Raw genomic sequence first — 28,000 nt, 5'->3', positions numbered from 1 at the left:
ATTTCTCCTCTCCCCCATTCTCTCTCCGTCTCGACCGGTGTCCCCGGCTGGCAGCGCGCCCCGGCGGGCTGCGCCCGGTGGGCACGAGCTCCGGTGGCCGCACCCCGTCTCTGCCCCGGCGAACGCGCCCTATATCGTGTCCCCGGCAGCCACGCCCCTGGCGACCGCGCCCCCCGGCGAGCCGCGCTCCGACGGCCGCGCCCCCCGGCGGGCAGCGCCCTGGCGGCCGCGGCGTCTCGTCGGCCCTCGCCGCCCCTGCCGGCCCCGGCGGCGGTCCTCGCGGCTCCGGCTGGCCTCGGTGGCGGCCCTCGCTGGCCCCGGTGGGCTGTGCCACTGTGGCCGCGCCTCCGGCGGTCTGCACCCCGGCGAGCCGCGCTCCCATCGGCCGCGACCCCGATGTCCGCGCCAGGATTCAAGAGATTTGTGATTTTATTTTCGCCGCTCTGCGTTCTTGTGATTTCTGTGTGTTTTTCTCCTCTCCTGTTCGTCCTTCAATTGGTCGATTTAAGGGCGTTTTTGTTCGTTCTTTTTGAGTCGTTTCGAGCAAGGATATGTGCTGATCAAATCCCCCAAGTGATTCAACTAATTTGGTACGAGCTCGTAGATCGATCCAATTTTCGGTTTAGGGTGAAAACCCCGTTCTTGCCCCAAATCTTGCATTTCCTAGAGTTTAAGCTGAAATTGGGCGATGATCTCTTAGAGTATGCTCACCAACTCCCTTGTGATGGTGTGTGCAATGTTTGGGAGCGATTCGTTTTGATTTCGACCGGTTTCGTCGATTTTTGTGCTCGCCCCTTCTCTGTTCGTGCGCTCGTGTTCGTTCTGTTCTTGCGTTCGAGCTCCAGATGGCCGCATCGGTGTGGGCTTCGTTGGTCACCGATGCAGTCAGGCTCAGCGCCTAGCAGTGCCCCGCCGAAGCCTCTGTAGCTGCTTTGCCTCTGCCGTTCTTCCGTCCCCCCACTCCGATTCCTCTGTTCCCCTGCCTATACTGCTAACAATAACACCCCAAAGAAGAATCCGGGAGACGCCCACGCCACCCCCTGCGCGCTCGGCCGCCGTCGCGCTAGCTTCTCCGCCGCGACCAGGTGCGCCCGTGAGCTCGGCCACCCCCGGCGGCGGCTCGGCATGGAGAGCGCCCACGGGGAGCCCGACTCCTCTCTACCATCTTCAGTTTTTTCTTCGGATTTTAATTTGTTTCCCCCTCGGTTTTGAAGGATGCCCGGGTGGATTATCGAAGGCTTCGAGCTCGCTACCAACCCGACGAAGCTATGGCGTGCTTTGAGAAAACCAAAGGAAGCGAAAAATGTTGTGAGGACATTTTCTTCTTGGTGTTCGCCAGAGACTTTTGGCAGTGTCGTGGTGTATGAGACTAGTACGGCTCTGCCTCCAGTCCCCAGCAGGAGTCCGCAAGGAGGGTTCAGAACGGAATGAAGCTCATCGGCGTCCTTACTGCAGAAAGCGCGGCAGATCTCTCGTCATCGTTCTGTTATTAGTTTTATTGGCGTTGGCAGTGACCGCAGCTGAAGGGTGAGTGTCAATCTCTTAGTTCCCAAATCGAACACTCTCAGTTTATCTTGCTTCTATTTTTCAGCTCATATATAGTTTATCGGAAGAAGTGCATATGGGTGTGGCCGTGTGGGAGTGAATCTCTGATCTCTGACCGGCCGGAGAGGAGCGGAGGCACAAAGGCTGGGGTGCAAGGAAGTTTTTTTTTTCGGTTAAACAGTAGGAGAGGCTCCTACTGCGAATTTTTATAAAATTTTGTGAAAGTAGAATGTGCAAAAAGAAACGTTCTATTTTAGACTGTTGAACCAATTATCTCTATGAGGTTTGTATTTGTCTTTCACTCTATGGGATAAAGGTTAACTCCAACTTGATGCTGACTTTCCAACCCAAAAATGATGGTTGGACTCCTCTGAAAATCAAGCGATTTCATGTAATCCATATGCTCCAGGCTGCAATTAAGCACAATAATTTCCATAAAGAAAGATTGATTTTTTTTAAAAGAACAAGAAAGGTTGATTTATGTGGGAGGGAAGTATTTCCCCCTCTCTGGTGGTGAATACACGGTGTGTTGGCCGTTGTTGGATGGGGAAGCGGCCGGCAGGGCAACCGGCAGTTTTTAGAAAAGGGCAACCGTCATGAGTGGAGTGAAAGAAAACACGAATCTAATTGATCATGCATGGTATAGCTATGTTATCACTAACGAATTCCCATGTATACGTGCAGGTCTCAGGACGACCATGTCGAGATGCCTCCACCCCCGGGGGGTTCATTGGTGAGAGTTATGTAACTGGGAATTAAATTTGTGGAATATGTCAGGATTAATTGATTAACTGAGTTCCAAAAACTGCGTGCATGCAACTGACAAAAATTTGTACCTTCCTTTTTCCTTCCGCGACGAGGAGAAATTAACGCTTTGTTCTATCCATGATTACAATTAATTATTCTCTACGCTTGCAACATAGACTGACGTGTATTACACTCTTTAATTCGAACAGAGACAACAATTGTCGGAACAGGATCTTCGTAGCATTCATCGGTACAATTTTCTTTCCACTACAACTGTATCTCATGTGTCTTTCTTCCTTTCTGTCTAGCTAGGCTAGGCCTGAGAAAATCGGGCTTATGGAAAAAAGAAGCCTGTCTTGCATTTAATTCTCTTCATATTTTTGTTTTCTGTCCACATTGACGTGGGCAGTTCTACAGATGATACAATCAAATATCTTGAGACATTGATTCGAAGGGGCCGCGAAGCAGCTAAAAGGCGACGGGAAGAGGCTAAAGAAATGGAAGAAGTAGCTGATGAATTGCAGGAAAGGGTTAAGGTTCTCAGGCAGGTAATTAATTTCCCGTCGACCTTCCCCCCACGCTCGACGACAACAGCAACAACAACCAAGCCTGTCAGTCCCAAGCAAGTTGGGGCAGGCTAGAGTTCAGGCACATAGATAGCCGTTTTTCAAGCATTCCTATTCAGACACAGATCTGGTATATGACATTCTTTCAAATCTCTTCTTATTGCCTCCCCCATGTCAATTTCGGTCTTCCTCTACCTCTCCTCACATTATATCTTGACTTAGAACTTCAATGCACTGGTGCCTCTCAAGGTCTTATTTGGATATGGCCAAACCTTCCCTCCACGCTCGATGCATAATATTGTGAAGAGTTGTAGAGGATATTTTCTTCTTGGTGTTCGCCAGAGACTTTTGGCAGTGTCGTGGTGTATGAGACTAGCAGGGCTCTGCCTCCGGTCCCCAGCAGGAGTCCGCAAGGAGGGTTCAGAACAGAATGAAGCTCATCGCCCGTCCTTACTGCAGAAAGCGCGGCAGAACGGAATGAAGCTCATCGCTCGCTCTCTCCTAGGCCCGGCCTCGGGGTGGGGCGAGAGGGACAACTGTCCCAGGCCTAGGGAGCCGGATGGGCCCCACCCCATGTACGCACTAGTAGTATTCGGCGTATGTGAGCCTAGTAACAAACATATGTACGTAGAGTCGTAGACGTAGGCACGCCGCGGCAGCGACTCCTCGGTCCTCATGACAACGCGAGACGCTTTGAGCCTTCGACTGCGAGTCGTGGAGTCGGTGACTGTTCATTCTCTTTCCTCTGCATATGATCATGACTTTGCCGCTCTGCTAGTCCAAAAAATCTCAGGACCGGCCCTGAGAAGGGAGAGGGGCTTGTCCATTGGTTCTCAACGGAAGGGAAAAAGGGGAGATGAGCAGATGGGAAGAAGAAGGTGAGGACGGTGAATTCACGGTGTTACCTCTAAACTATGACAGAATGCTAGTTCTGGGTAACGGAGGACTCTTTCGGTGGTATTTCTCGTGTTGGAGATCTTTCAATAGTATTTTTCGAAAATGCGATTTTTTCGGTGCTATAGAACCAATTTTCTCAATTCACTTCGACGAGCAGCACGACCTCTTGACCATATACCAACTCAAAAGGAGTAACATTAGGGGCACCATGCCTTGAAATGCGATGTCCCATAGAGCTTCAGACAAAACTTCATGCCACCTCCTTGGATTCTCCTCAATCTTCTTTTTGTTAAGCTTAATCAAAGTCTTATTACTAGACTCAGCCTGGCCATTAGCTTGAGCATAGTATGGAGATGAATTGAGCAACTTAATCTTATATAATTCGGCAAATTCCCTCACCTCCTTAGACACAAATGATGTCCCTTGAGCTGTTGTTAATGTTTGAGGGATGCCGAATCTATGAATAATATGCTCAATGATAAACTCAATTACCTTCTTATATGTCATATTCTTCAAATGAACTGTCTCGGTCCACTTAGTAAAGTAATCCATAGCAACCAACACAAATCGGTGTCCCTTTGAAGATGGGGAATAAATTTGGCCAATGAAGTCTAACTCCCAACCCCAAAAGGCCATGGTTTGATAAAAGGATGAAGCATAGCAGCAGTCACAAGCTGAATATTTCTAAACTTCTGGCACTCTTCGCATCCTTTGTAGTAACGAAAGCAATCGGCCATCATAGTAGGCCAATAAAAACCGGCTCTATGCAATAACCACTTCATCTTCGAGGCCAATTGATTCATACCACAAATGCCTTCATAGACTTCTCCCATAGTCACTCTTGCTTGATCTGATCCTAAACACTTGAGCAACAAGTCTTTGGCGGTTCTCCGATAGAGCTCATCATTTTGCAACACACATTTGAAAGCGCTCCGCCAAACACTTTTATCAATTTTAGCACTTGAATCACGTAGATATCTCAGCAAGGGAGTTCTTCAATCTTCTAAATCGACCCCAACGTCACCGGAAGTTATGTCGGGCCGATTCGGGAGCTTCTCGGGTGAATTCACCGGACTAGTCATAGGGGAGTCGGCTGAGCCGACTTGGAGGAGTCGGCCTGGCCGACTAGGACAGTCGGCCTAGCCGACTTGGCCACAGCAGAGAGGGAGTCGGCATAGCCGACTGGCCTGCACCTGCACGGGAAAAAAATAAATTTTCATGCATCAGCTGTTCTTGAATATGAAATTACGCCCACCGACGTCATAGCCAGATGCTTGTTGAGCTAACATGTTGGCCTTTTGATTTTCATGCCTTGAAATATGCCGAATTCGAAATTTGGCAAAATAATCAATAATATCAAGGCAATTATCAAGACAAGCTCTTAGTGATCCTTCTAGGCATTGAAATTCGCCAGCGACTTGCTGTACCACTAGCAAGGAATCACCATAGGCTTCAACATGTTTTACCTCCATGTATCGTAACATGATCAACCCGAATAAGAGAGCTTCATATTCGGTTTAATTGTTGGTACAATAAAAATCTAATCGGCTTGACATCCCAATTTCAGCACCATTGGAAGAAACAATAATTATACCAACACCTTGGCTATCTTTACAAACCGATCCATCAAAGTAAAGTTTCCATAGGGTAAAAGTAAGGTAATTGATATTATCATCTAAATCAATACCATGCTCGACAATAAAATCAGCAAGAACTTGACCTTTTAATGTTTTCAATGGTTCAAAAGTCAAGTCATATTCAATTGGTGTGTATGTCCATTTGCCTATCCTTCCACGAAGAATTGGCCGATATAACATGTGCTTTATCACATCGGCCTGGCAAGCAACAACTCATGTCCTAGAAAAAAGATAATGTCTCATCTTAGCACAAGCATAGTACAGTGATAAGCATATTTTTTCTATATGGGCATACCTTGTCATAGGATCAAGAAGACATCAATCAACATAGATAACACATCATTTCCTTTTGTCTTCTTGAGTCAACACAACATCGACGCACCCTCTTCGGCAACCACCAATAGTAACAAGAAATCCATAGCCACAACAATTCTCAAGTGTCACTAGATGCAATCACTTAAGCAAATGCACTAGGAATCACTTCTAATCTCACTGTGATGATGAATCAATGATGGAGATGAGTGGGAGGTGTTTGCTTAGGCTCACAAGGATGTCAAGAATGTTAAAGTGCCAAGAGAGTGAGCCCCAAGCCGGCCAAACCCTTTAAATAGGCGCCCCAAGCAAATAGAGCCATTGCTCTGTAGGGGGCTGACCGGACTCGCCTGACCGGGCGCACCCCAGCGTTCGATCGGCTGCGTCCGGTCCACGGATGTCGTCCACGTGTCAGCGCTTTGAAGTGCGTCCATCAGATCTCAATGGTCATCTAACGATCACTTGTGTAGTTAAAGAATGACCGGACTCAGAGATAGAATGACCAGACTCTCCAACATGTGGCGTCCAGTCGAGTCCAGTAAGAGTCCAGAGACAATTTTTCATGACCGGACACACCTGGTTGCGCGTGACCGGACTCATGGGTGCGTCTGATCCACTTTGCGCTCTCAAACAGCGACTACGTTAGCCGTGACCTGATGTAGCCTCTGCATGTCCAGTCGCGAGGCTTCACCTGCGTCCGATCGACACCTCGAGCTGCGCCTCCTCTGGACCGAGTGACCAGACGCAGCCACCACATCCGATATCAGCGTCCGATCACACCGCGGCACTCTCGGCCAAGCGCTGGTCAACTGACTGGACTAGGCTAACAGCGTCCGGTCAGGACAGAGCCAGCGTTCGGTCCTCTACCTTCGCCTCCTTTTCTTTTTCTATCTCCTCAAACTCTTCACCCTTGATTCCAAGTTGCTAACCACAGTGTGTATAACTTGTGTGCACATGTGTTAGCATTTTTCAAGCATTTTTGAAGGGTCAAAGGTTAGCACACTAGGTCCCTAATGCATATGCAAGAATCATGTCACCTAGTGGCACTTGATAACCGCTTAGCCAAATATTTTCTCTTTATAGTACGGCTGGCGATCCTAAATCACTCACACCATCTATGGTGTGTTGATTGCAAACCAAAAATAGCTCATATCATTATACCTTTGCCTTGAACCCATTTTTGTCTTTCTCTTTCTTCTTTTCTAAATATGAAGCACTTGATCCATCTTTTTGTGGCCATCACCTTCACCATGACCATCATCTAGCTCCACCACTTGGATTGGACCACCTTATCTAATTCACATACTTAGATCAAAGGTTAGTCCTAGGTTTCATCAATTATCCAAAACCAAACTAGGGCTTTCACCGACGCAATTCCCTATCCAAACAGAATTTACACTACCTGATGATATGGAGCCGATCATCAATCGGCTCTAGAGAAATGGGAACAAAGCCTCCAGTAGTGACTCAAAACCAGCAAGGTCTCTCCCTAACAAGCAAATCACATCATCATGCCCCCCAAGCAAAGGGGCATCGGCCGTGGTATAAGCCGATGAGTCAGCATGGACGATCTCAACTTCATTATTCACCCACTGAATGAGGAATTGGTGCAAGCTAGAAGGCACACATCGATTGCCATGAATCCATTCGTGCCCAAGAATCAAATTGTAGCTCCCTTGCACCTCTGCAACGAAGAAAACAGTGGCCAATGTTTTGCTCCCGATAGTAGGCTTCATCAAGGCAAATCTCTTGGCCGAAATAGAATTTCCTCCAACACCTTTGACTATCCTCTTGGTCTTAATCAGCTCCTCATCATATTCGCCAAGCATCTTATAAAGTGAATATGGCATTAGATTCACCATGGCTCCGTTATCCATCAACATGTTGTTGACCAGTTTGCCATTAATGGAGCCCTTCACATGTAGTGGCTTGAGGTGATTCACATGGTCTGCCGGCTTCTGGAAAATAGCTTGACCTCCAGAAAGTTGTTCAACACCTGTAAGGACAAGATCAACAACAGCAGTAGAGGCCGAATCAATTGGAGATAACCCGGAGACACCCGGGCCTGAGAAAGTCAGCTCAACCGATAATGGAGTCAGCTTAGCCGACTGGGGGTCAGCCAAAGCAGCAAGGACAGGGGGAGTCGGCTCAGCCGACTTTGAGTAGGCAGCAGGTTCTTTCTTGCTTGATTGAGGGACAATTGGATCCTTGTTGAAAAATTGTTTCCCCATGTTTGCTAGCCCTTCTTCCTTAAACTTCTTGCAACGAGCACGCTGGAGTTTGCGCTTTTGCGTCCTTGACAAACCCGAAGGGCACCATGTCGGTTGGAAGTTCTCAGGAGCTGATGTGCTACTCCGAGCATTATGATCATTAGCAATAGTGCCCCTTGACATTTTCTCCAATTCAAATTGGTTCATATTGTCAATGACAATCGGCCCTTCATTTTCTTTGATCGGAGCATCTACAGAACCAAATTTGATGACTATTTGCTCATCGACCTTTCTTATGGGATTAGTGAGAACTTCCTTGTCCCTCAACACATACACTTGCTCTGCTGATGCCTTACCCTTTTGTTGGACCCGATTAGCAAGTTTAACCAAAACCGGCTTAATCGGTCATACCTTGCTGGAGCTCGATTGGCCATAGGTCAATCGACTTTGACGGACACACTGTTGCTCATGGTGAACCAAACCAGCAGGCATCCTCCACCGGTGAGGATTTTGACGTATTAATGGGTAAAAAATCAACACTCCATCTTTATATGTGTGCTGCAATTTTTGTTTACAACTAGCTTGACCGATTTTGAAAATTGGTCTCGTTGATTTTTTCTGTCCACTAACATTAAAAGTAGTTGACCCTTTTTGAACAATAGTGTTAGTGGCTAGCTTTTGCTTGTCCACGGGAGTTCGAGCTTGCCCCCCGAGCCCAGAAGATTTGATAGTGATCTTAAGAGACTCTCCCTATTGCCATTGGACTTTTCTAGCACTACCTCACGTTCTAAGACTTTCTTTCCCTTCTTAGGTTCTCTGGGCTCGTCGATTATCACATTTTTCTAATAGTGGAATCAGCTTGCTCTAGCCGTATCAAGATGGCTGGATTATTTATCTCCAGAGTTTCAGCCATGGAAAGTGTCTTATTGCAAGGCAGAGGATGTGCATCTCCGTCATGCGTAGCTTGCATGTCCAATTCTGCCTCTTTTGACTTCCAAAACCGATTAATAAATTTCTGTGAATAGGTTTGGGAGGCGTCACATGAAGCCTCATGCATTGGAACCATACTTGACTTTGGAGAGTCAGACCACCGTAATATGAGGCAATGAAGCATGCGGTGCTACTGTCCCATCATCGGTTCAAGAGGTACGAACCGAATTCGGGGTGTATATAACAGCAGGAAAAATAGTGCTAACCTCTCCTGAATTGGTCCTATCGATTTTAGGCGCCGAAGAGACCAATTCCAGTTTCTTCCTAAACATAAGCTTGCCACATTGATCAATATAACAATAAGACAGCCTCTTCCCAGGAGGTATAGTGCTAGCCCCTCCTAAATTGGCGCTATTGGTTTCAGATGCTGAAGAGGCCAATTTGGATTGACTATTTGAAATCAACCTGTCATGCTGGTCAAAATAATAATAAAACGGCCTCATTGAGGTTGACTAAAAGTTGGGGCCGATTCACTAGCATGTGCAACATGAGGTGAGGTAGTAATAGGAGTACCAAACATTCCTTTCTCTAACTTATCAAATGTAGAATTCATCTTAACCATACTATAGAAAAGAGGAGAATCTTCAGTAATCCCATGTACCTTCAGCTTAGCTATGGTTGTAGACCTGACGAGGATCTCCTGACCCATCGGATCGGTGAACTCGTTGTTTCGACCGTTGTTCCACATCTTGAAAAGAGGAGATCAAGACCGGATGCTATCGGCCTTGTGGGCGATGCAACGGTAATGATAACACAAAAAGGATAGATTGGAACTAACAAATTAGCTGTCAAAAAGATCGGCTATAGGAGATAGACGAACCAATCGTTCCCAAGCGGAATTGTTAAAAAAATGTGTTGATGCTTAATTAGGTCACACACTCGATAAGGAGCTAGATCGCTCGATGTAGGACCTAATCAATTTTTGGATCGGCCGGCGCCTAGGGGATGTCCACACCTGAAACTTGTGCCTCTAGCGATGAGCGCGATACGCAAGACACGTCGCCGGAGGAGCCTCGTCGGAAGCGCGATACGCAAGACACGCCGACGAGGTCTCATGTGACCTGAAACCCCACATGGCCGAGAGGGACCCCGTCGGGGTGTGTAACGGCTATGGGCTGCTCTAGCTAGCCTGGCCGCTATAGAGCTTCGCTGTCGTCGATCCACCGTCCATATAGCGCCGACGAAGAACGAGAAGTAGAGGGGAAGAGAGGGTAAAGAGGTACTAAATTGATTTGTTGTGTTTTGACGATTGGATAGATGTGAACTCAATCGGACATGTACCCCTTATTTTATAAGGGGTAGGGGTGGTCTTATCTCATAGGAAAACCAATGTGGTACTATTATCATGTCGCTTTATGAAGTTTTTCTTAGATTGGACCAAAACTGTCATGGGCCTATTTAAATTGGCTTGGGCCCAGTCTGAGTGCCAACAGTATTACATCACTACGAATAGGAATACGCGTGGCCGCTCGCTTCTCGCTTATGAACAGATGAATTTACATTTGTAGCATTAGAGCAACTCTAGCAGGAGCCCCCAAATTAGGGCCCCTACTTTGGATTTGGGTGCTCTCCCCTACTTTTGTTGGCCCAACAAATTTCTTCTACTCCAGCAGTAGCCCCCAAACAAAGCCCCAAAAATCCATATCAGCAAACAATGAATGCGGGACCCACGTGTCATTGAGTGAAGCCTTTCTTCCCCTCATCCTCTCTCTCCACACACACAGGGATGCACATGTCTGCCCTGGGTGAGAGACGGAGGAGCTCCGCTGGCCTGAACTCGACCCCTGCGCGTCGGGAGGGAGATTCGCTGGCCCGAGCTCGCTGGAGAGGAGATCCACCGGAGGAAGGAGGAGATCCGACAGGGACGGAGGGTCGCGCAGGGAGGGAGATCCGCCAGCCTGAGGTCGCCAGGAAGGAGATCCGCCGGGAGGAGGGAGGCGTGGCGGAGGGAGGCACGGCCGCTCCGCGCGTGGCGGGATGAGTGTGCCAGCCGGGAATCACGCCGGGGCCACCGGGGGAGGAGCAAGGGAGCCCGCGTGGCTGGAGTGGCGCGCCCGCGGCAGCGGTTCACGCGGCTAGGTCGTCGACATGGAGGAAGAAGGCGTGGCCATGGCTCCCGTGCTCACTGGAGGGACGACCTCTCGCCAAGGCAGGGGCTGCGCTAGGGAGAAGGCCGCGCCAAGGGAGGGCCAACTTCGGGGCAGAGATCGTGCCGGGGCAGTGGTTGCGCGGGTGGGGACCGGTCAGGGGAAATTTGGGGGCTAGGTCAAGAGCCAACAAGAATGAGGTTTGATGGGAGGATTTGGGTGCTCACACAAATTTAGGATCCGTAATAGGGACGCTGCTGGAGTTGGATTTTTGGCCTGAGACCCAATATTTAACTATGGGGCCTCATGTAGAGGCTCCGTATGCAAATACAGCATCATAAATTCTAGTCGTACAGTGTGGACAGGCATTCTGAACAGCACTCGCCCAATCACCTTCAAGCTGTGTAACCTGTGTTGTGGGTACACGTATATTCAAGTCAAACCCAACGAGAGCAAAGCCACCTCATCAACATGCTTAGTATGAGAATGGCAGTCGAAAAACCGAACCCAACCAGTGCATAATAAATACAGCACCAAGATACACCACTCTTTCTCACTCTAACAACCCTATGCACATTTCATGACGCATGAGTCAGAGCAGCCAGCTGATGCTGCTCTGATTTGAGAGATCAGTCAGGGGGGATAAAACTGTAATGCGACAGGCTCGGCCCGTCCAACACCCATACACAGCCATCATGCTACGAATCCTAGTAAATACACACTCTAATCAATTGGAATAAGGAACAGCTTCCCTAATAGTTGATTTTTACACTGTCAGGCCTATCAGATGGGCATCCCTATCCTCATGCCTCAATCTTGAGAAGTGTGTTGAGGGAGGTGCTGTTGAACTTCTGGGCAAGGCCTCTGATCGTGAGGATGATGAGGTCTCGCATGTGCCGTGTTTGCACCATCAAGTCAACTTCATTATCACTGTCGACAACAATCTTGAAGCGGTGCTGATCATTGCGATACAGCTCGACCTGCAAGGTTCAGTTCATTGTTATCACCATATAGCTACATCCCATATTTTGAGAACATGGATGTATAATAGCTTCATAGTAGTGGCAGCAAATTCTATCTGCAGAGTTTGAAGGAATAACTCACATGGAACGGTGGAGCATAGGTTCCTCGTACTTCAGTACTCGGGAATGATGTCTTGGATCCAGGCTTTACTACTTTTATCCTCTTTCGGTTGACTTCCAAAACTCTCCGCTCCAAATGACCCATGACTTGTGCCTGTTGTATTTGTGACAAATAATTATTAGTTCTCCCTGTATTATGCTGAGGAATTGCTAGAGTCCAGGGTGAGCAGGCATGCTGCAAGCCTGTGACATGGGGTACCTTTTTGGGTGTTCGGTCCTTGTCACACAGAACCTGCCAAGCGTAAAAACAAGAAATAAATCACATTGAACAGAAGATAACTCATTAAAAGAAGCATTGCTGTGGAAACAGCACAGGTCGGGTAGAATTAGGCATCAATTTGTTGCTTTCGAAAGAAATGGCCAATCTACTGTAGAATTCAGCACTTGGATTTAGAGGGGGATATAGCCAACTAAGAAGCTCATTGTTAGCAACAGCAGTGCAAGTAGATAAAAACAAGATTCTTCTATCATTTTTTTATTAATTGAATATTAGCTCACTATCTTGGTTCTAAATATACCAGCAAAAAACCATTATAAATTAAAATATTAAATCAATGTCACCTCAAATTTGACTGAACCATCATCGAGCTTCTGTTTCACTTCCCTGTAAATTTCAGGCTCTGCATACAATGAAGTCAGAAGCTGATACTTAGTGATCAAACCAGATAACGTGAACAATAAATGAACATGGATAGGAAATGGTAAGAGAGGTGATTTGACTGTACCAACTGCAATCTGTTCTGTTGAAACAGAAATAGGTTGTCCCTCAACTCCATCCTCTCTTACTGGTGTATAAATTGCAACAAGCCTATAACCTACATCATCAACATTAGCTTCATACGTTCTTCCAATTTCACCTGCACAAAAAATTGGTTCGGTTAAAAGATGACATTAAAGTAAATGCATAGAAGGGCACCAAAAATTGGGCAAACGTTCATGTACATTTTTTTTTAACGAAGTTCAACACTTCAATACAGTTTAAAAGTGTATACATATCACCAGTATTACAGTTTTAGAAACAAGCATACCAGGTATGGAGATAAGATCAGGGCTTCCGACCATTGCTTTGAGCCATTGTATTTTACTCTTGCCTTCTTTGCCTCCGCTATAGGTACCCTGAACAGCATATAGGTTAGTGTGGAAACCTCTTCCTTCAGTCTCCAGCTTTTCAATTTTAGGCCTTCCTGTTAAAACCAAATATCCAATTATTTACAGATATTGCATATTTCATCATTGTGACAAGATGTATACTGACACAAACATCAGTGCAATTTGACTAGTCAGCATTCAACGTTAAGACGAGTGTTTTCTTTAGTACACACAGGTTCATCCTAAAGATGAAAGAAGCATAAAAATGCTGAGCTAACAAAATCAAAGTGCAAGCCCCAGAGTAACTAGAATTTCGATGAAGATAACAGGAGCACACAAATGTTGGACTACCAAAAAGACAATGCATCTCAAACCCCAGCAGGTTAAGGATGCAGTGATATCAGCCAATAGAACAGATACTGTATGGATTCAATCATTCTTCTTTAAAAATACATATCCTATTGGTCTAGAAAAAATGTAGAATGTAGCTCATTATCAAAATACAAATAATAATTTTCATGAACTATAAAATGCAAAGCTATTTTGGTATTTTGAAAGAGGCATAGGTGGAAGACCAAAGACCTGGCAAAATAGGGGCAGTCACAGCAGATACCAATTCACTAGATCGTCCAAATACATCAATGACAAAGCATTCGCATTTCAGGCAACGGCCGATATCCTCAAAGCGTACTTTGTATGAGCGAGAGCACTTGGTTGCCAATGGTTCAAAAGACTGATCTTCGCCTGATCCATTAGAAATAAACCTTGATCCAGAGATACACAGTAAGTACATATACATTAAACAAAGAAAAAAGAATAGATTTACTTTTCTTACCATTGATATTTCATCTCTTTCTTATAATTATTCCATATATGTTGTTGAATCTCACTGCCTGGAATTTGTTCAGCAGCAGTCAGTGTTTCTCTTTCAACCGGACTTCCCTTGAAAATGAGTGTCTCGATTTTGAGTAGTTCTGAAAGAAAAGTTATAAGGAAGACATGTGGTTACACAAAATTGCAAAGATGCAGGAGGATCCAGGGCCACAGAAAGTTGGGTTGGTGTATAGAGACAGCATGGTGGAGGTGGTAGGATGTTCTCATATAGTTAATAGTTGGGTATATTATTCCTCATGGATTGTTGGAAAACATAAAGCAACATCCAATCAGTTCAGAGACTTGCCTGGCAAAATTACGTCAGATGGTTCTGAGAGTTTTTCTTCACCACGTATCCCATCTGAACGAACAGGAGTATAACTGCCAATGACAAAATCACTTATCAAGCATCCAGTAAGAATGTTCAGCTATTTTTCAACCAAACTATTCAACATATGATGATGAATTTCAAGTATCTCTGTAGTACATAAATATATTCATTCTAGAACTAAGAAGAATGACTACTAAACGAGACAATACAGTTTTATCTAACTACTATAGAATGAAGCGGTGCAACCTACTCATATCAACAAAGTGAGTAAATAATACTATATACCAACATAGACTAGTGACGTATTTACCCAAACAGTAGACGGCAGCTGTAATCAGCATCTGTCACTTCATATGTGACTGAATCAGCACCATCTATGTGAAGCCTAGTTCCATCACTAGGTTCCCTGTACCATCTATACAAGCTTGATCCCTCATATCCACCATAATAGATGCCTAGTCCATAATATACATCTGAACTTTTCCGCTCTAAGTGAACATCCGAAACAGATGGAAAAGCTGCAAGTGTTATAGCAAGAGTAAGGATCTGGAGGCAGTGAATAAACATACAAAAATGCAAGTAGGAACTGAGAACATATCAAGGAGCAACCTGCCACGACGGGATCATCAGAGATAGCCATCAAAGGATCACCAATCTTTCCATCACACCGTGTAGGAACCCAATAAAGAATTAGGTAGAAACCAACATCATCCAATGAAGGCTTGTATTTTCTGTCACAAATTCCATTATTTCAAGAGATTAGTTACTTGTATATTTCATCCAACACTAACAAATTAGATAAAGTAAAAGAACACACAAGGTTTCTCCAACAACTTCTGATGATGCAGCAATCAGATCAAATTCCAAGTTATCAAGTTTCTCTTTATTTCGAAACCATGTATATTTCCCAGTGCCTTCCTTGCCACCAAAGTAGGTTTTGATGGGAGAAATTTCATTGTCCTCAAGACACTCAGGTAGAATAAGATTGACACTCTTGGGCTCCCCTGCGTGAAAGGACAGGGTAACATATAGTTCAATGCATAGATTGGTACAATACTGTTTCATATTATGCACATACTACACCCAAAGCTATGTTTATTTCATATTCTTATCATGCATGTAAGCAACACAGAATTGTATCAATGTATGACAATATGATTGCTTATGCCATCATCTTATAGTGGTTGTATTGAACAGTACACATTACAACCATGATAAGCCTTCTCCAGCTGATGGAATCAATAAAGGTTTTGTGAAGAAACACGAACCAGGTAAGATTGTATCTGAAATAACACTCCTGGGTGACCCATGTACTCCGTCTTCTCGTACAGGTGTATACATAAGTTCAATGAGGCAATCGACATCAGCTAGATCAAGATCTAGACATTCTATTGTAAGAAATCAATTAACAGTTAGTTCGACAAAGATAAAAGGACAACAAAATTGGAGCTGTGTATGATAGGATAAGCATCAGCCCTACAAAGACACTATATACTGACCATCAGCAGTCAACTTGTCCTTGTGCCCATCACCATGTAATCTGAACCATTCTTGGATGCAACTTCCCCGCAAACTAGAATGAGAAAGAAAGAGAAAAGAATTTAACAGTACATAACAATAAAAGGGTGTTACATAAGATAACATGGAACAGCAGTAGTGTATCTCTCACCCTCCTGTATACGCAGCATGAAAGGTCAAACGGCCACCTTCAACCATAGAGCCAGCTAGTTCAAGAGATTGACATGTTGGTGGCCCTGTAATAAGTAAATTACAGAAAGAGTTGGTTTGTTTACCCAGTGTAATTTCACCAAGTTGAAATAAATGCCCAAAGAAAATGGTTGTTTTCCATAGAAATAACAGTTATCAGACTATCTACCTGGTATAATAGGACCAATTGCTTCTGTCGACACCAAAGAACCATGAACTCCATCATTTCTAACGGGCTTGCACAAGACAGATATGTAGAAGCCAATGTCATCGCATTTCAAGGTGTATGATGAACTTGTTGCTCCTTCAATTTCTTTCTCGGTTCCATCAGAATTTGCCTACAGCAACAAATCTCAGTCCAAAGTAACCTAAGAGTTGAAACCCAGCAAGAATTTATATGGAGAATGTAATTAGTATTTCCTAATCGTCACCACTCACCACGTACTCCCTCCGTTCCAAATTATAAGATGTTGTGGCTTTTCTAGATACATTGCTTTTACTATGCATCAACACATAGTGTATATCTAAGTGCATAGCAAAAACTACGTATCCAAAAATACCAAAACGTCTTATAATTTGGAATGTAGGGAGTACAAAGAAACAGTAGTACTTAATAACAGCAGCCTACCAGTATCCAGCAGAACATTGTGTCCCCTTCTTCTCCTCCCCAATATCTTTTACTGGCAAACATAGTTGTTCCTTCAATTGCCTCACCAGTTACTTCAAGAGAAACTAATGTCGGCATTCCTGTCAGCAGTGCAACAGAATCGAAATTAAGTGTTGTGAATGAAACATTTTATCGTAGGTGTCTAGAACATATCATAACTGCAACCAAGGAAAGACTATGGATTAATATGTAAAACTCAGCCAGCGGGGGAAAGACCGCCCCACGGTGTTGTTTAGAAGAAACCTCAGTCTTCAACAGACCGAGGAACCCCCTGAACCCTGAGAGTGCAGAGACCCTATAGTGCCATACCATAACCTAGGCCAGCAGCCACAGCCACGTGGTTAGGCAACCCGTCACTACCCCCAGGTAGAACCACAGTGCTCACACAGGTTGGCGCCCTACCACTATTTCATGGGTTGCCAGCGAGGGAGTTTTTTTAACCAGCCTTGGAATTCACTCCCATGGGGGGTCGAACCCAGGCATTGGAGGTGCTCACACAGGAATCACAACCACTAGGCTATGAACCCTTTCGCTGGATTCATATGTATAAAAAGAACAGCTAAACTTTTTCCCTTGAACGCACACAAAAAAGAGCTAAAGTAGGAAGGAAACAACAAGAACTTAGCAGTGTACTACAATTCTTGTACTTCTTTTATTTTTCACATCTTTGTAGTTTGTCGCATAATGGATCATATTGCAAAAGTATGTGTTATATTCATAGTTCCATACAGAATCCAGGCTCATTCATAACTTAATTTCCAAACATGTTTTTTTGTCATCCAGCCAAGCAAATAAAGAGGAGTCTCTCTTTTGTGACACAGAATAATATCTTCCATTCATAAAATTTTTCAAGAAAAAAAAAACAGAAGCACCTGGAGTAACTCTGTCCTTTCCTATGAATGATCTTGCCTCACCAACAATAACATCATCCCTGACAGGGGTGCATTTGAAAGAAACAAACTTTCCAACAGCTTCCTTTGTAACACAGTATTGCAGCAAACCGGTTGCCTCTGAAAGTGGAGTGCCTTCGTCATCTTCAGTCTGTCAAACAATATATACCAGTGAAGTGGCTAAAGAACAAGAAATGACAGCTCAGCGCAGTGGCAACGAGTATATATTAACTGTTATGTATCTCTAGAGAAGCATCATACACAATCAGTTATTATTTTTAGGTATCAGTAGGAATTGACAACCAAGAAAATACAATACATACCTCATGTAGATACCAACTGTATAAACTATTTCCTTCATGTCCCCCGATGTACCCATATGATGCTGTTAATATCTGACCCTCAGAGAATTCACCAGTGACTGTTAAGAAGTTCAGGCTGGGTGGTAGTGCTGCAACAAGGAAGGTAATAACGTTGTTTAAAGATATAGATGACAAAAGAACTTGCAAAATCACAAGTTTGTGCTTCGCTAAATGATGGTTAACAGCTAAAAACAAAAGGACTACACATCACTTCTACAGAAAGGGGATTCCTTATTATTTGGTTCAGCCCAATAGGACAAGTTGGTCCACCTGACTGCCCATAACATCTTCAAAGAGTTTCACTTGACCTATATATTGCAAAACATGAACCATAAAATTCTTTACTTTATTTCAGGTCCAATGGTTTTTCAGTAATATCCAAGGCAAAGCTGAACTAAGAATGGCCATGACATATGAACATTACAGACACAACTGCTAGAATGGACCCTGAAGAGAAGCACTTACTTTCCACAAGGCCATCTGATATAGCATAGGCTGGTTCACCGACTTCACCATCAGGTGCCACAGGTGTAAACTTCGCAACAATATAGTATCCAACAGCACCAAGAGGAATGCGGAATGTCTAATAAAGAATTAAAAGATCACAATTCAGTTTTATCACATTAACCAAATATACAACAAATAAAAATGGCTTAAGTTTTGAGCGGTGCATCATTGACAGTAGTAGTGAATAAAATTGATATAACCTTAGAAACTTTTGATGCAGTAAGGGCTTCAAGCTCATGTTCATTCTTAAATTCAGAGGAAGATGCCTTGTACCATTGAGCCCTGCTGGACCCTTCAGTTCCATCTTTAACAGTAGCACTAGCAGATATCTTGCTTCCTTCCTTTGCTTCCCCAACAATCTTCAGATTGAAGACTTTTGGAGGGGCTGACCAAACAAGGAGGTAAAACAAAATAATCACACACCTGATCAGTCATATCTAAAAGGGAACAAAACTAGACTTTATGACAAACTTGGCACGAATGTCAGACATAAGTACCTTTCTTAACTACATCTGTTATCGCACAAGCAGATTCACCCTCCTGACCTGGAGAAGTCATCAGTGTATGTTAGTGCAAAATAATATTTTTGCAAACAAGCAGTGGATATGTCATTGCTAATGCCTGACTGTTCAACAGACCTTCAAGGTTAACAGGGGTATATACAAATTTGAGGTGCCTCCCCACGTCCTCCTTGGTTAGTGTATACTGCATGCTGTCTGATAGCACAAGAAGAAATTCACTGCACAAAAAAATTGCCCATTAAAACAAAATGTGTCCTCATTCGAGAAGGCACCTGGATTACTTTCATCCACAGACACTGTTTCATGAGTCTATCCATCTATTTGGACAACAAAAGCAATAGGTGTCACATCTATTTTAAAGTATTGAGCTGCAAATCTGCAATATTTTGTTTAACAGTATAACAGAGAGAAGGTTGGTCAAGTTGTTCTTAGTTGTTAATTTGTAATTATTCGACCATTACAGACTTTCAAGAATTGTGTAAATATATAGGAAATACTTCACTGCGTAAGAAGGATCAATGGTTCATGGAAATTTGTGCTATTGATGGCACACAATAGATTATCCTTGTATATCATAATGTCAATGATTTTAAGAATTCTGACACTTGACATGGGGGGAGGCAATAAAAAGAGATTTGAAAGCTTAGGATATACCTAGAGATCTATGTTTGAATAGGAGTACTTGGAAAGCAGCTATTGAAGTGCCTGAACCGTGACTTGGGGCTCTTGGTGGGTTTCAACTCTAGCCTACCCCAACTTGCTTGGGACTGAAAGGTTATGTTGTTGTTGTTGTTGACACTTGCTGGTGATGAAAAATATAGCCAACACACCACAAGCTTTTCCTGTATTCAATACTTAGAGATGGCAAGTAATGGTGCATACCCATTTTCCTTCTCTCTAAACCAGCGGATTTTACTTAGTCCCTCTCTGCCACCGAAGTATTTTCCCTTCCCTATGATAATGTTATCTTCAACAATATCTCCCAGAACATGCACATTGCTGACTGATGGTGTTGCTGAAACAATGTCATAGGTAAACAACTATAAGCATCAGAGTGGAGATAAATGGTTGTGTGTCAGTTCCCAACAGGCTTATGAACAGCATTTTTTTAACTCGCAAACTGAGGCTGACATGACTACTCAAATAAACAAAATTACTTATAATATTGAAAAAGGAAACAGTTCTATGAAGAAATGAAGATTTAACAGCTATAACCAGATGAACCATCATCAATTACTTTTTGACTGCTAAAGCTGTATATACAATTCTACATACGTCCTTCAAAACATACATTCTAGAGAACTTTCTAAGAAAAAGGACGGCCAAATTCTTCTGTAAACAGGAATTCAAGCACATGTCATGTCAAAGAATTTAAGCAAACCATTACTTTCAGCCCTAAATTAAAATGCATTGCTGCCCTTTACAAACATGATAGGATAGAAGCTTTCAACCCAACCATACATGTAGCATATATTCTACAAGAGTAAAAGATTACAAGAGTACTATTGAAAACATAGGATTAATGCCAGGACAAAGTACTATACCAGCCTTCACAAAATCTGTCATTGTACATTGAGGCTCTCCCTTGACACCCTCATCTGTAACAGGGGTGTACATAAATACCAAACTTGAATTGATATCATTGATTGTCAGCTGATATTCCATCCCCTCAGCTCCATCAATTACTACAGCATTCCCATTCCACCTCCGCCTTAACCAACTAGACTCAAAAGGGGGTTAGCTAAATCAGTAACATTTCTTATATAGCAACTTTTTAGAACTGAACGCATTTAGAATATTCATTCGCAAAGATAGATGCAGAAGTAAATAGGGTAAACAAACCTTGCAACGCCTTTCCCAGGTGTTCCACCACACCAGGCAATTTTAGGAACTCCACTGAGTATGTTTCCTTCCACTAGTTCACCACTGACTGCCAGATTGATGACCTTTGGACATCCAGTACCTTGTAAACAAAAACTAATTGAGGAAAGGAACATATAGCCCCACTTTATAGTTTTGATTTCAAGAGAAAAGGTGCATCGATTATACTAGGTAATCTCGCTAGCAGCAGAACAGCAAACCAATTATCACCCAAAAGAATGTTTAAACACCTCCCTAACAAGAACCTAAAATGTTGTGCGACAACAGATGAACTTTCTAAGTACTTTAACTGAAAGGGTTTCATACATTTAAAACATGTATATTATGCGATTATCTACAATTCTAAATGCAAACATGGCCTTATAAACATGACAAATCTGGCTTAACAAACATTATTTAATAAGATGAGCCTTTAATGTACCTGGAGAAACAGGTAAAGATACAGCGAAAATGGGCAGAAATTCTGCACCATTTAGTATCAGAGTGCATTCAACTTTCAAACATCTTCCAACATCCTCGCATTTTGGCCAGTACACCTTATGTTTAGAAACAGGAAAAGTTTAGAGTTTGCAAAAAGGTTGCACAACAGCAAAATGATGCAACAATGATGGCACTCAGCAACAACAACAACAACAACAAAGCCTTTAAATCCCAAACAAGTTGGGGTAGGCTAGAGTTGAAACCCATCAGAAGCAATCAAGGTTCAGGCACGTGAATAGCTGTCTTCCAAGCACTCCTATCTAAGGCTAAGTCTTTGGGTATATTCCATCCTTTCAAGTCTCCTTTTATTGCCTCTACCCAAGTCAACTTCGGTCTTCCTCTGCCTCTCTTCACGTTACTGTCCTGGCTTAGGATTCCGCTACGCACCGGTGCATCTGGAGGTCTCCGTTGCACATGTCCAAACCATCTCAACCGGTGTTGGACAAGCTTTTCTTCAATTGACGCTACCCCTAATCTCTCACGTATATCATCATTCCGAACTCGATCCCTTCTTGTATGACCGCAAATCCAACGCAACATACGTATTTCCGCGACACTTAGCTGTTGAACATGTCGTCTTTTCGTAGGCCAACATTCTGCACCATACAACATAGCAGGTCTAATCGCCGTCCTATAAAACTTGCCTTTTAGCTTCTGTGGTACCCTTTTGTCGCATAGGACACCAGACGCTTGCCGCCACTTCATCCACCCTGCTTTGATTCTATGGCTAACATCTTCATCAATATCCCCGTCCCTCTGTAGCATTGATCCTAAATATCGAAAGGTATCCTTCCTAGGCACTACTTGACCTTCCAAACTAACATCTTCCTCCTCCCGAGTAGTAGTGCCGAAATCACATCTCATATACTCAGTTCTAGTTCTACTGAGTCTAAAACCTTTGGACTCCAAAGTCTCCCGCCATAACTCCAGTTTCTGGTTCACTCCTGTCCGGCTTTCATCAAGTAGCACTACATCGTCCGCGAAAAGCATACACCAAGGGATGTCCCCTTGTATGTCCCTTGTGACCTCATCCATCACTAAAGCAAACAAATAAGGGCTCAAAGCTGACCCTTGATGTAGTCCTATCCTAATCGGGAAGTCATCCGTGTCTCCATCACTTGTTCGAACTCTAGTCACAACATTGTTGTACATGTCCTTAATGAGCCCGACGTACTTCGTTGGGACTTTATGTTTGTCCAAAGCCCACCACATAACATTCCTTGGTATTTTATCATAAGCCTTCTCCAAGTCAATAAAAACCATCCCGACGTACAATGATGGCACTCAGAATTTGCAAAATATAATAGCAGCATCATGAAGGTACAAGCGTTTGTATACTGTATATGATAAGACCAAAAAATGTCAATTACACAAGATAAAATGTAAACTAGATGCTGGTGATTTTGTAAGCCAATAATGGGGCCTTGATTTCATGTCATGGGATTTGTGTTTCGAATCGCTTGTCCGAACGACATATAAACATATAATAGTAATTATTAATCACTACAGTTATGCACTTTTTGTGAACAAGGAATAAGCTACTAAAGTGGCCTTTTTACTGAGGTCAATTGTCCTCAGTCATCTTAACAAGTACCAGCAGTACCAAGGTTATTTTGTCATTTCAACCTCATTCAATCTATACTGACCAAAATAGAGGAAGCGGATCCATTGTGACGAGTACAACCATGCAGCAAATACAAAAAGTTGAAGTATTCAGTTGCATGCACTGGGAGTGTTGAGTATAAGTGAAGTGACCACCTTTCCCTGGGTTGAATTGGTTGGTGTAACTCAATATAAACAGTCATTATTCCTTAGAGACAAACTAGAGGAGACATGGATGACTGTACAAAAGTCAAAAGCATGTTTGTCTTAAAGGAGTAATTATACCTCACTCGATGCTTCAGGGACAGCAACAAAATCGGTTGGTGTTTTACCACCCAGAAACCATTGGTATCGGAGAACTAGCTCACCCTCGGCACCAAGATTTGTGAATCTAAAATGGCAATGGCATGGATCCTCTTCAAACGGATGGTCGACATAAGCTTTATTCACCATGTAATCTTGAGGCAGATTATTATTCCATTGCTCAAGTAGGAAAGAAAATGTTGAATCTGTCCAGGCAACATAACCTCACGCTTAGAGCTCTCAAGGACACAGAAATAAGGTAGAAATAGATTTACAACTTCAGTCCACGCAATGCTTCAAGCTTTGGAATGCAACAGATGAGGAGAAAAAAATGAAGGGAAACAACCACCAGAAATTTTTAAAGAAAAACCAGCATACATGCCTGCTAATTTTTAAAGAAAAACCAGCATGTATTATTTATGAATTGGGAAGAAATAATCAGTTTCATTTATGTCAGAATGAAGACAGCTCTAACCAAGCAATTGTTTTAACGAAATGAATAGCAGGATCATTCTTGACGATGATAAAAAGAAAATGTCAGCAAACAGTCTTTCGTCTCCAGTAAAACCATACCAGCAGCAAGTTCCGGGGAGCAAAATTCCCAGCCATCACGAATGCAAATAGCTGTATGAGCAGGATATTGCTTCGCTACCTCAGCCTCATTGGGGTTCAGATCTGCATTGGATACAAAGTTTAGAAGTATGCAAGGTATCAAAGTAATCAAATATAACAATCCAGTTGCACCAAACAACTTTGTATCCCTCTATTAGAACACGTAGTATAATAAAAACTTCGCAGATATTTGGAGCTTTGGAGTACATTAGTACATTACTGATGCTCATGCTCAAACACGTGGTATCATAGCAATTTTCCAGATAGTTGGAGCTTTGGAGTAGAGTAGTAGACATTACTGATGCTCATGATCATATATATGCATATAACAATTAAAATTGGGCCCCCTGTTTTCACATATTTTTAAAAAATATCATAATAATGATGTGTGACCTTTCTTATGCAAACATTAAATATCTCAATGATCATCCTTTTCTCCCCATTAACACTGATCTGAATGGCTTATATACATAATAACCCCAAGTTTTTAAGGCATTCAGATGAATATTTCTCACTACAAATTCAGCCAATCAAGCAAAGTGAATAGCAATGGAAAGATTCAGACATACCTCGATCATTGAACTTCTTCAAAGTAGGACCTATAAGCAGGATAGAAGCAGCTTCCAAGTGTGGCATCTCAAGTAGTGGATTCTCCTCGACACGTAAATGCTGTGGTCAGTTCAATATCCAGGGTGAACATACTTTTCCAGGCTATCTAGTTATATCAATATTATTGATGAAATCACATGATTCTTCTACAGGAACTTCAGATTCTAATTGTTTGTACCCCATAACAGACTGGTAACATGTATTCATGAACAATTTGAATTGTTCCTTTCATGCGTATAAGTTGTCCATAACATCATACTAGTACAAGAATATCAGAATTAGTTTTCATTCTAATTAGTGGGCTACCCAACATCCATATTCAATATTCAATACTTGATTAAGCAATAATAGTAAGCTTTAATCATCGTGTGTTCACCTTGCTACATAACAGAGGGATAAATAGGCTGAAGTTTAAGGCCAACATATAAGAGAATTCTATATTTGTGGAAATAGTAGCTCGATAACAATACAATGATGTAAATCATTCATGACTACAAAGACTCCAAGGAGAAAACAGACCTCCAGAGAAGGCAAATGTGGAAATCCCTTCAAAGTTGATATTTTGTTTCTGCTAGCTGCTAACACCTATACAAAAAGACTCAAAGGACGTAAGGTCAACATTGAAGTTTTGAATATGCTAAAGGTAGAGAGAGAGAAAGATAAAAAAAATAAAACAGTGTACTCACTTGAAGTCGAGGCTGTCGAGCCATACAGAGTGACTTTAGCCTGTTTTGAGCAATAGAAAGGAACTGGTGCAACAAGAGAGGTAAGTTGAAGATATTAATCTATGTCAAAATATGTAAATTAACTGCTAAGATCAAGTCAGCAATAGCGGCATACCTCCAAGTTAGGAAGTTCAGGAAGACTAGCAAGTGAAGTTATTTGATTTCCAGCAAGATAGAGTTGCTACATGGTATGGTGTACACAAAAATAAGTGCATGTAAGCCTTCTATTATCTTGATTGATATGATGGGGATAGCACAAACCTGGAGGACAATACAGTTCCCGAGAGGCTCAAACCCAGGGAGCTTAAAATCATTAAAACTCAAATCAAGAACCTGCAAGCATTACCTATTAGACTGGACATGGCATGGAACATGGTGTGGGAAAAAACAGAAAGATAGGCTCCCAATAAATAAATAAGATAAGACAAAACAAGCCATACCTTTACCCTCTTGAGAATTTCAATGCCCTCCAAACTTGATAAAAGGTTGTCCCTCAGATACACAAACTAGAAATGAAAAAATGTTAGTCAGTAGACATTTCAAGTTATTGCACATTGGCAACTTATGCAGGTTCTCTACTTCATGCATAGCACTTCCTAGGCTTTGCAACTTTGCAAGGTAAAATCAGCAGCCATGTGTTGTTCAGTTATTACCAAAGAAGTCAAAGCAGAAAGAACTAGGAAATAGAAGAGGGGAAAGGAGGCTGGATAAATTTTACCTCAAGAGCATGTGATAATCTCAGCTGCTTGAGACTACGAACCCGATGACCTCTTGAATCCAGCCTCTGCAGTACAGAAAAGGTTGTTGAGCAGACAAAACCCACCAAATCATGTTGTTACCTGGAATGTTAAAAGAAATGCAGAAGAGTCGCGCTAACCACTTCATCGCTAGCCTTCAAATCCACCTGTGGCAGCATCATGAACCTCGAATCACGGCTATCTGCAGTTGAGCTCTTCCGCCGATTAGGCACGGCAGATGATGTTTGAGTACCCAGTTTCTTTGTGGCATTGCTTGTGACGGAACGTGGTGATGGCACAGAAGCATTGGAGGCCACTCTCCTGGTGCTGCCACTGCTGCCATTGGAGCTCTCTGTCTTCGACTGGACCTTCTTCAGTGTTGAAGTTGGAGATGCCTTAACACCAGGCTTCTTCGCCAAATCAGCCCCTGTCCTCTCAATCAAGGATGTTTTCTTTTCCACTGCTGGTTTTAAGCCAACAGCGGGAGCTGGCACTGGTTTAGTCTTCTTTGCCCCATCCGACAGCGTAGGACTAGGCTTCTTAGCAACAGCTGAGCTCCCATTGTCCTGTTGCTTCCCAGCAGTCGTCCCCGTGCTGCTTCTTCTCGGCACCGAACTGGCATTCAGCGACGAGGTAGACTTCATCGAGGAAGACCGAGACACACCCACCTCCGCTGGAGCGGCACCATCAGGGCGCTTTTTAATGGACGAGGCTGTCCCCAAGGCGAACCTGCCTGTGGGCGCCACTGGCCGTGGCTTCACCGGTTTAGCATCCGCCGGCTTCGAGGCCTCAGATGGAGTTTCCATTCCCCTCCAATAACAATGGGAACCTCAAGACGTTCACCCAAATCCGTCCTAGTCAAGGCCGGAACCTCTCAGTCATAGAACCATGTGTGACCTGATTGCCAAAAAAAGAAAAGAAAAATAGAACACCTGAGTTAGTGGCATAGAGATGAATTATTGGCCAGCCACTCATCAATCATGCAACAACCGCACAGCTTTCAGCAATGAGACACTTGTCTCTACTCTCTAGCATGAAACTACCAACAAAACTGTCAACGCCTCGGTGGAAGTTATTACGGATTGGAAGGAATGATGGGGCCGTGCAAGCACGATGTTACCGAGGCCCGTACATACAAAAAGATAAAGGTCGCAAAAGAATGCACAAAAACCAGTTCAGTACATGAAAATAAACCACGGAGCGGCGAACGACAGTTTTGGTCGGCAATCAAAACGAAACCAAACAGAACTTGGCCGTGCCGATTGGAGTCCCAACTCCAACCAAACGAACTCACTCGATAGGTGCAGGGGGGAAAAAAGCTCAAATCAGGCTCGAGGAAAATATGCTTTTCGCGCTTGTGGAACCGAAATCCCCGACCGACGGAAGCGCCACGCCGAGACCCCCCGGTCCGGAGAAATTGGCCAAACCCACACCGCAATCACGCCAAGCCATATTCGGCTATTCGCTCAGGATACGCGGCATCTACCCACAAACAAAAACGCCGGAAATTCAGGGAAGGGAGGGTGGGGGAGAGACAAGCCACCCAAATGAATTAACAGCGCGGCGAGCGCGGGGGATCCCACGGTCTCACCTCTCCGGTGTCCGGTGGCGGCGGGCGGATCCCAGACCCGGCCCGGCCGGCTCAGGCTAGCCCACCTCGACCCGCGCCTCCTCCGCCCCGCGAGCACCCAATGCGGTCAGTCACCGAGCCGAGAGCGCGGGCAGCAGTGTGGGGAGCCGGACAGACAGGAGAAGAGAAGGGAAACGCTTGGGGGAGAAAGAACCGGAGAAGTATCCCAGGGGAAAGGGCGTGAGCGTGAATTTGTCGTCGTTGCAGGGGGCTGGCCGCATAAACGCGAAACACACCTCCGTGAGGTCCCGCTCCCGCCCCGCTTTCTCGGTTTGATTTGGGCTTGCCACTCAGGTCGGTTCCCGGTTCGGGTTCCTCCGTTATGGATGAAAACTGATCGG

At 43.8% G+C, this 28,000-nt stretch overlaps 2 protein-coding genes across 4 annotated transcripts; one reads left to right on the top strand and one right to left on the bottom strand.

Moving 5' to 3' along the window:
• LOC136541443 (uncharacterized) lies at nucleotides 1-11,907 on the top strand. Of its 3 annotated transcripts, none has more exons than XM_066533323.1 (7): nucleotides 1-1,085; nucleotides 1,215-1,305; nucleotides 1,391-1,527; nucleotides 2,230-2,278; nucleotides 2,502-2,542; nucleotides 2,702-2,840; nucleotides 8,940-9,096. In XM_066533323.1, exons 2-7 carry the CDS (start codon nucleotides 1,216-1,218, stop codon nucleotides 9,021-9,023), a joined length of 540 nt encoding a protein of 179 aa, XP_066389420.1. In that variant the 5' UTR covers nucleotides 1-1,085; nucleotide 1,215; the 3' UTR covers nucleotides 9,024-9,096. The 3 variants fall into 3 exon arrangements, with proteins under 3 accessions (XP_066389420.1, XP_066389419.1, XP_066389421.1); XM_066533322.1 differs by having other exon boundaries at nucleotides 1,215-1,308; nucleotides 8,940-9,095; XM_066533324.1 differs by lacking the exon at nucleotides 8,940-9,096 and adding an exon at nucleotides 11,770-11,907 and having other exon boundaries at nucleotides 2-1,085; nucleotides 1,215-1,308.
• LOC136541442 (187-kDa microtubule-associated protein AIR9-like) lies at nucleotides 11,795-27,968 on the bottom strand. The gene is made up of 38 exons (XM_066533321.1): nucleotides 27,621-27,968; nucleotides 26,170-26,926; nucleotides 26,011-26,076; nucleotides 25,733-25,798; nucleotides 25,554-25,625; nucleotides 25,408-25,473; nucleotides 25,254-25,316; nucleotides 25,087-25,152; nucleotides 24,528-24,627; nucleotides 23,920-24,021; nucleotides 23,329-23,552; nucleotides 21,383-21,497; nucleotides 20,923-21,043; nucleotides 20,625-20,800; nucleotides 19,963-20,095; nucleotides 19,198-19,298; nucleotides 19,057-19,104; nucleotides 18,760-18,944; nucleotides 18,518-18,635; nucleotides 18,014-18,141; nucleotides 17,673-17,841; nucleotides 16,762-16,880; nucleotides 16,303-16,471; nucleotides 16,096-16,180; nucleotides 15,926-15,999; nucleotides 15,695-15,814; nucleotides 15,244-15,430; nucleotides 15,036-15,157; nucleotides 14,737-14,944; nucleotides 14,403-14,476; nucleotides 14,058-14,196; nucleotides 13,805-13,986; nucleotides 13,162-13,317; nucleotides 12,859-12,990; nucleotides 12,695-12,753; nucleotides 12,333-12,365; nucleotides 12,096-12,227; nucleotides 11,795-11,971 (listed from the first exon to the last, which is right to left on the bottom strand). The coding sequence occupies exons 2-38, from the start codon at nucleotides 26,833-26,835 to the stop codon at nucleotides 11,795-11,797; spliced, it is 4,953 nt and encodes a 1,650-aa protein (XP_066389418.1). The 5' UTR covers nucleotides 26,836-26,926; nucleotides 27,621-27,968.
• Nucleotides 27,969-28,000: the final 32 nt, after the last annotated feature.

The sequence above is a fragment of the Miscanthus floridulus genome, chromosome 3 (assembly GCF_019320115.1).
Source record: "Miscanthus floridulus cultivar M001 chromosome 3, ASM1932011v1, whole genome shotgun sequence".
NCBI lineage: Eukaryota > Viridiplantae > Streptophyta > Magnoliopsida > Poales > Poaceae > Miscanthus > Miscanthus floridulus.
Note: the sequence above shows the minus strand (reverse complement) of the source record. Positions and strands in the feature narration are given on the sequence as shown.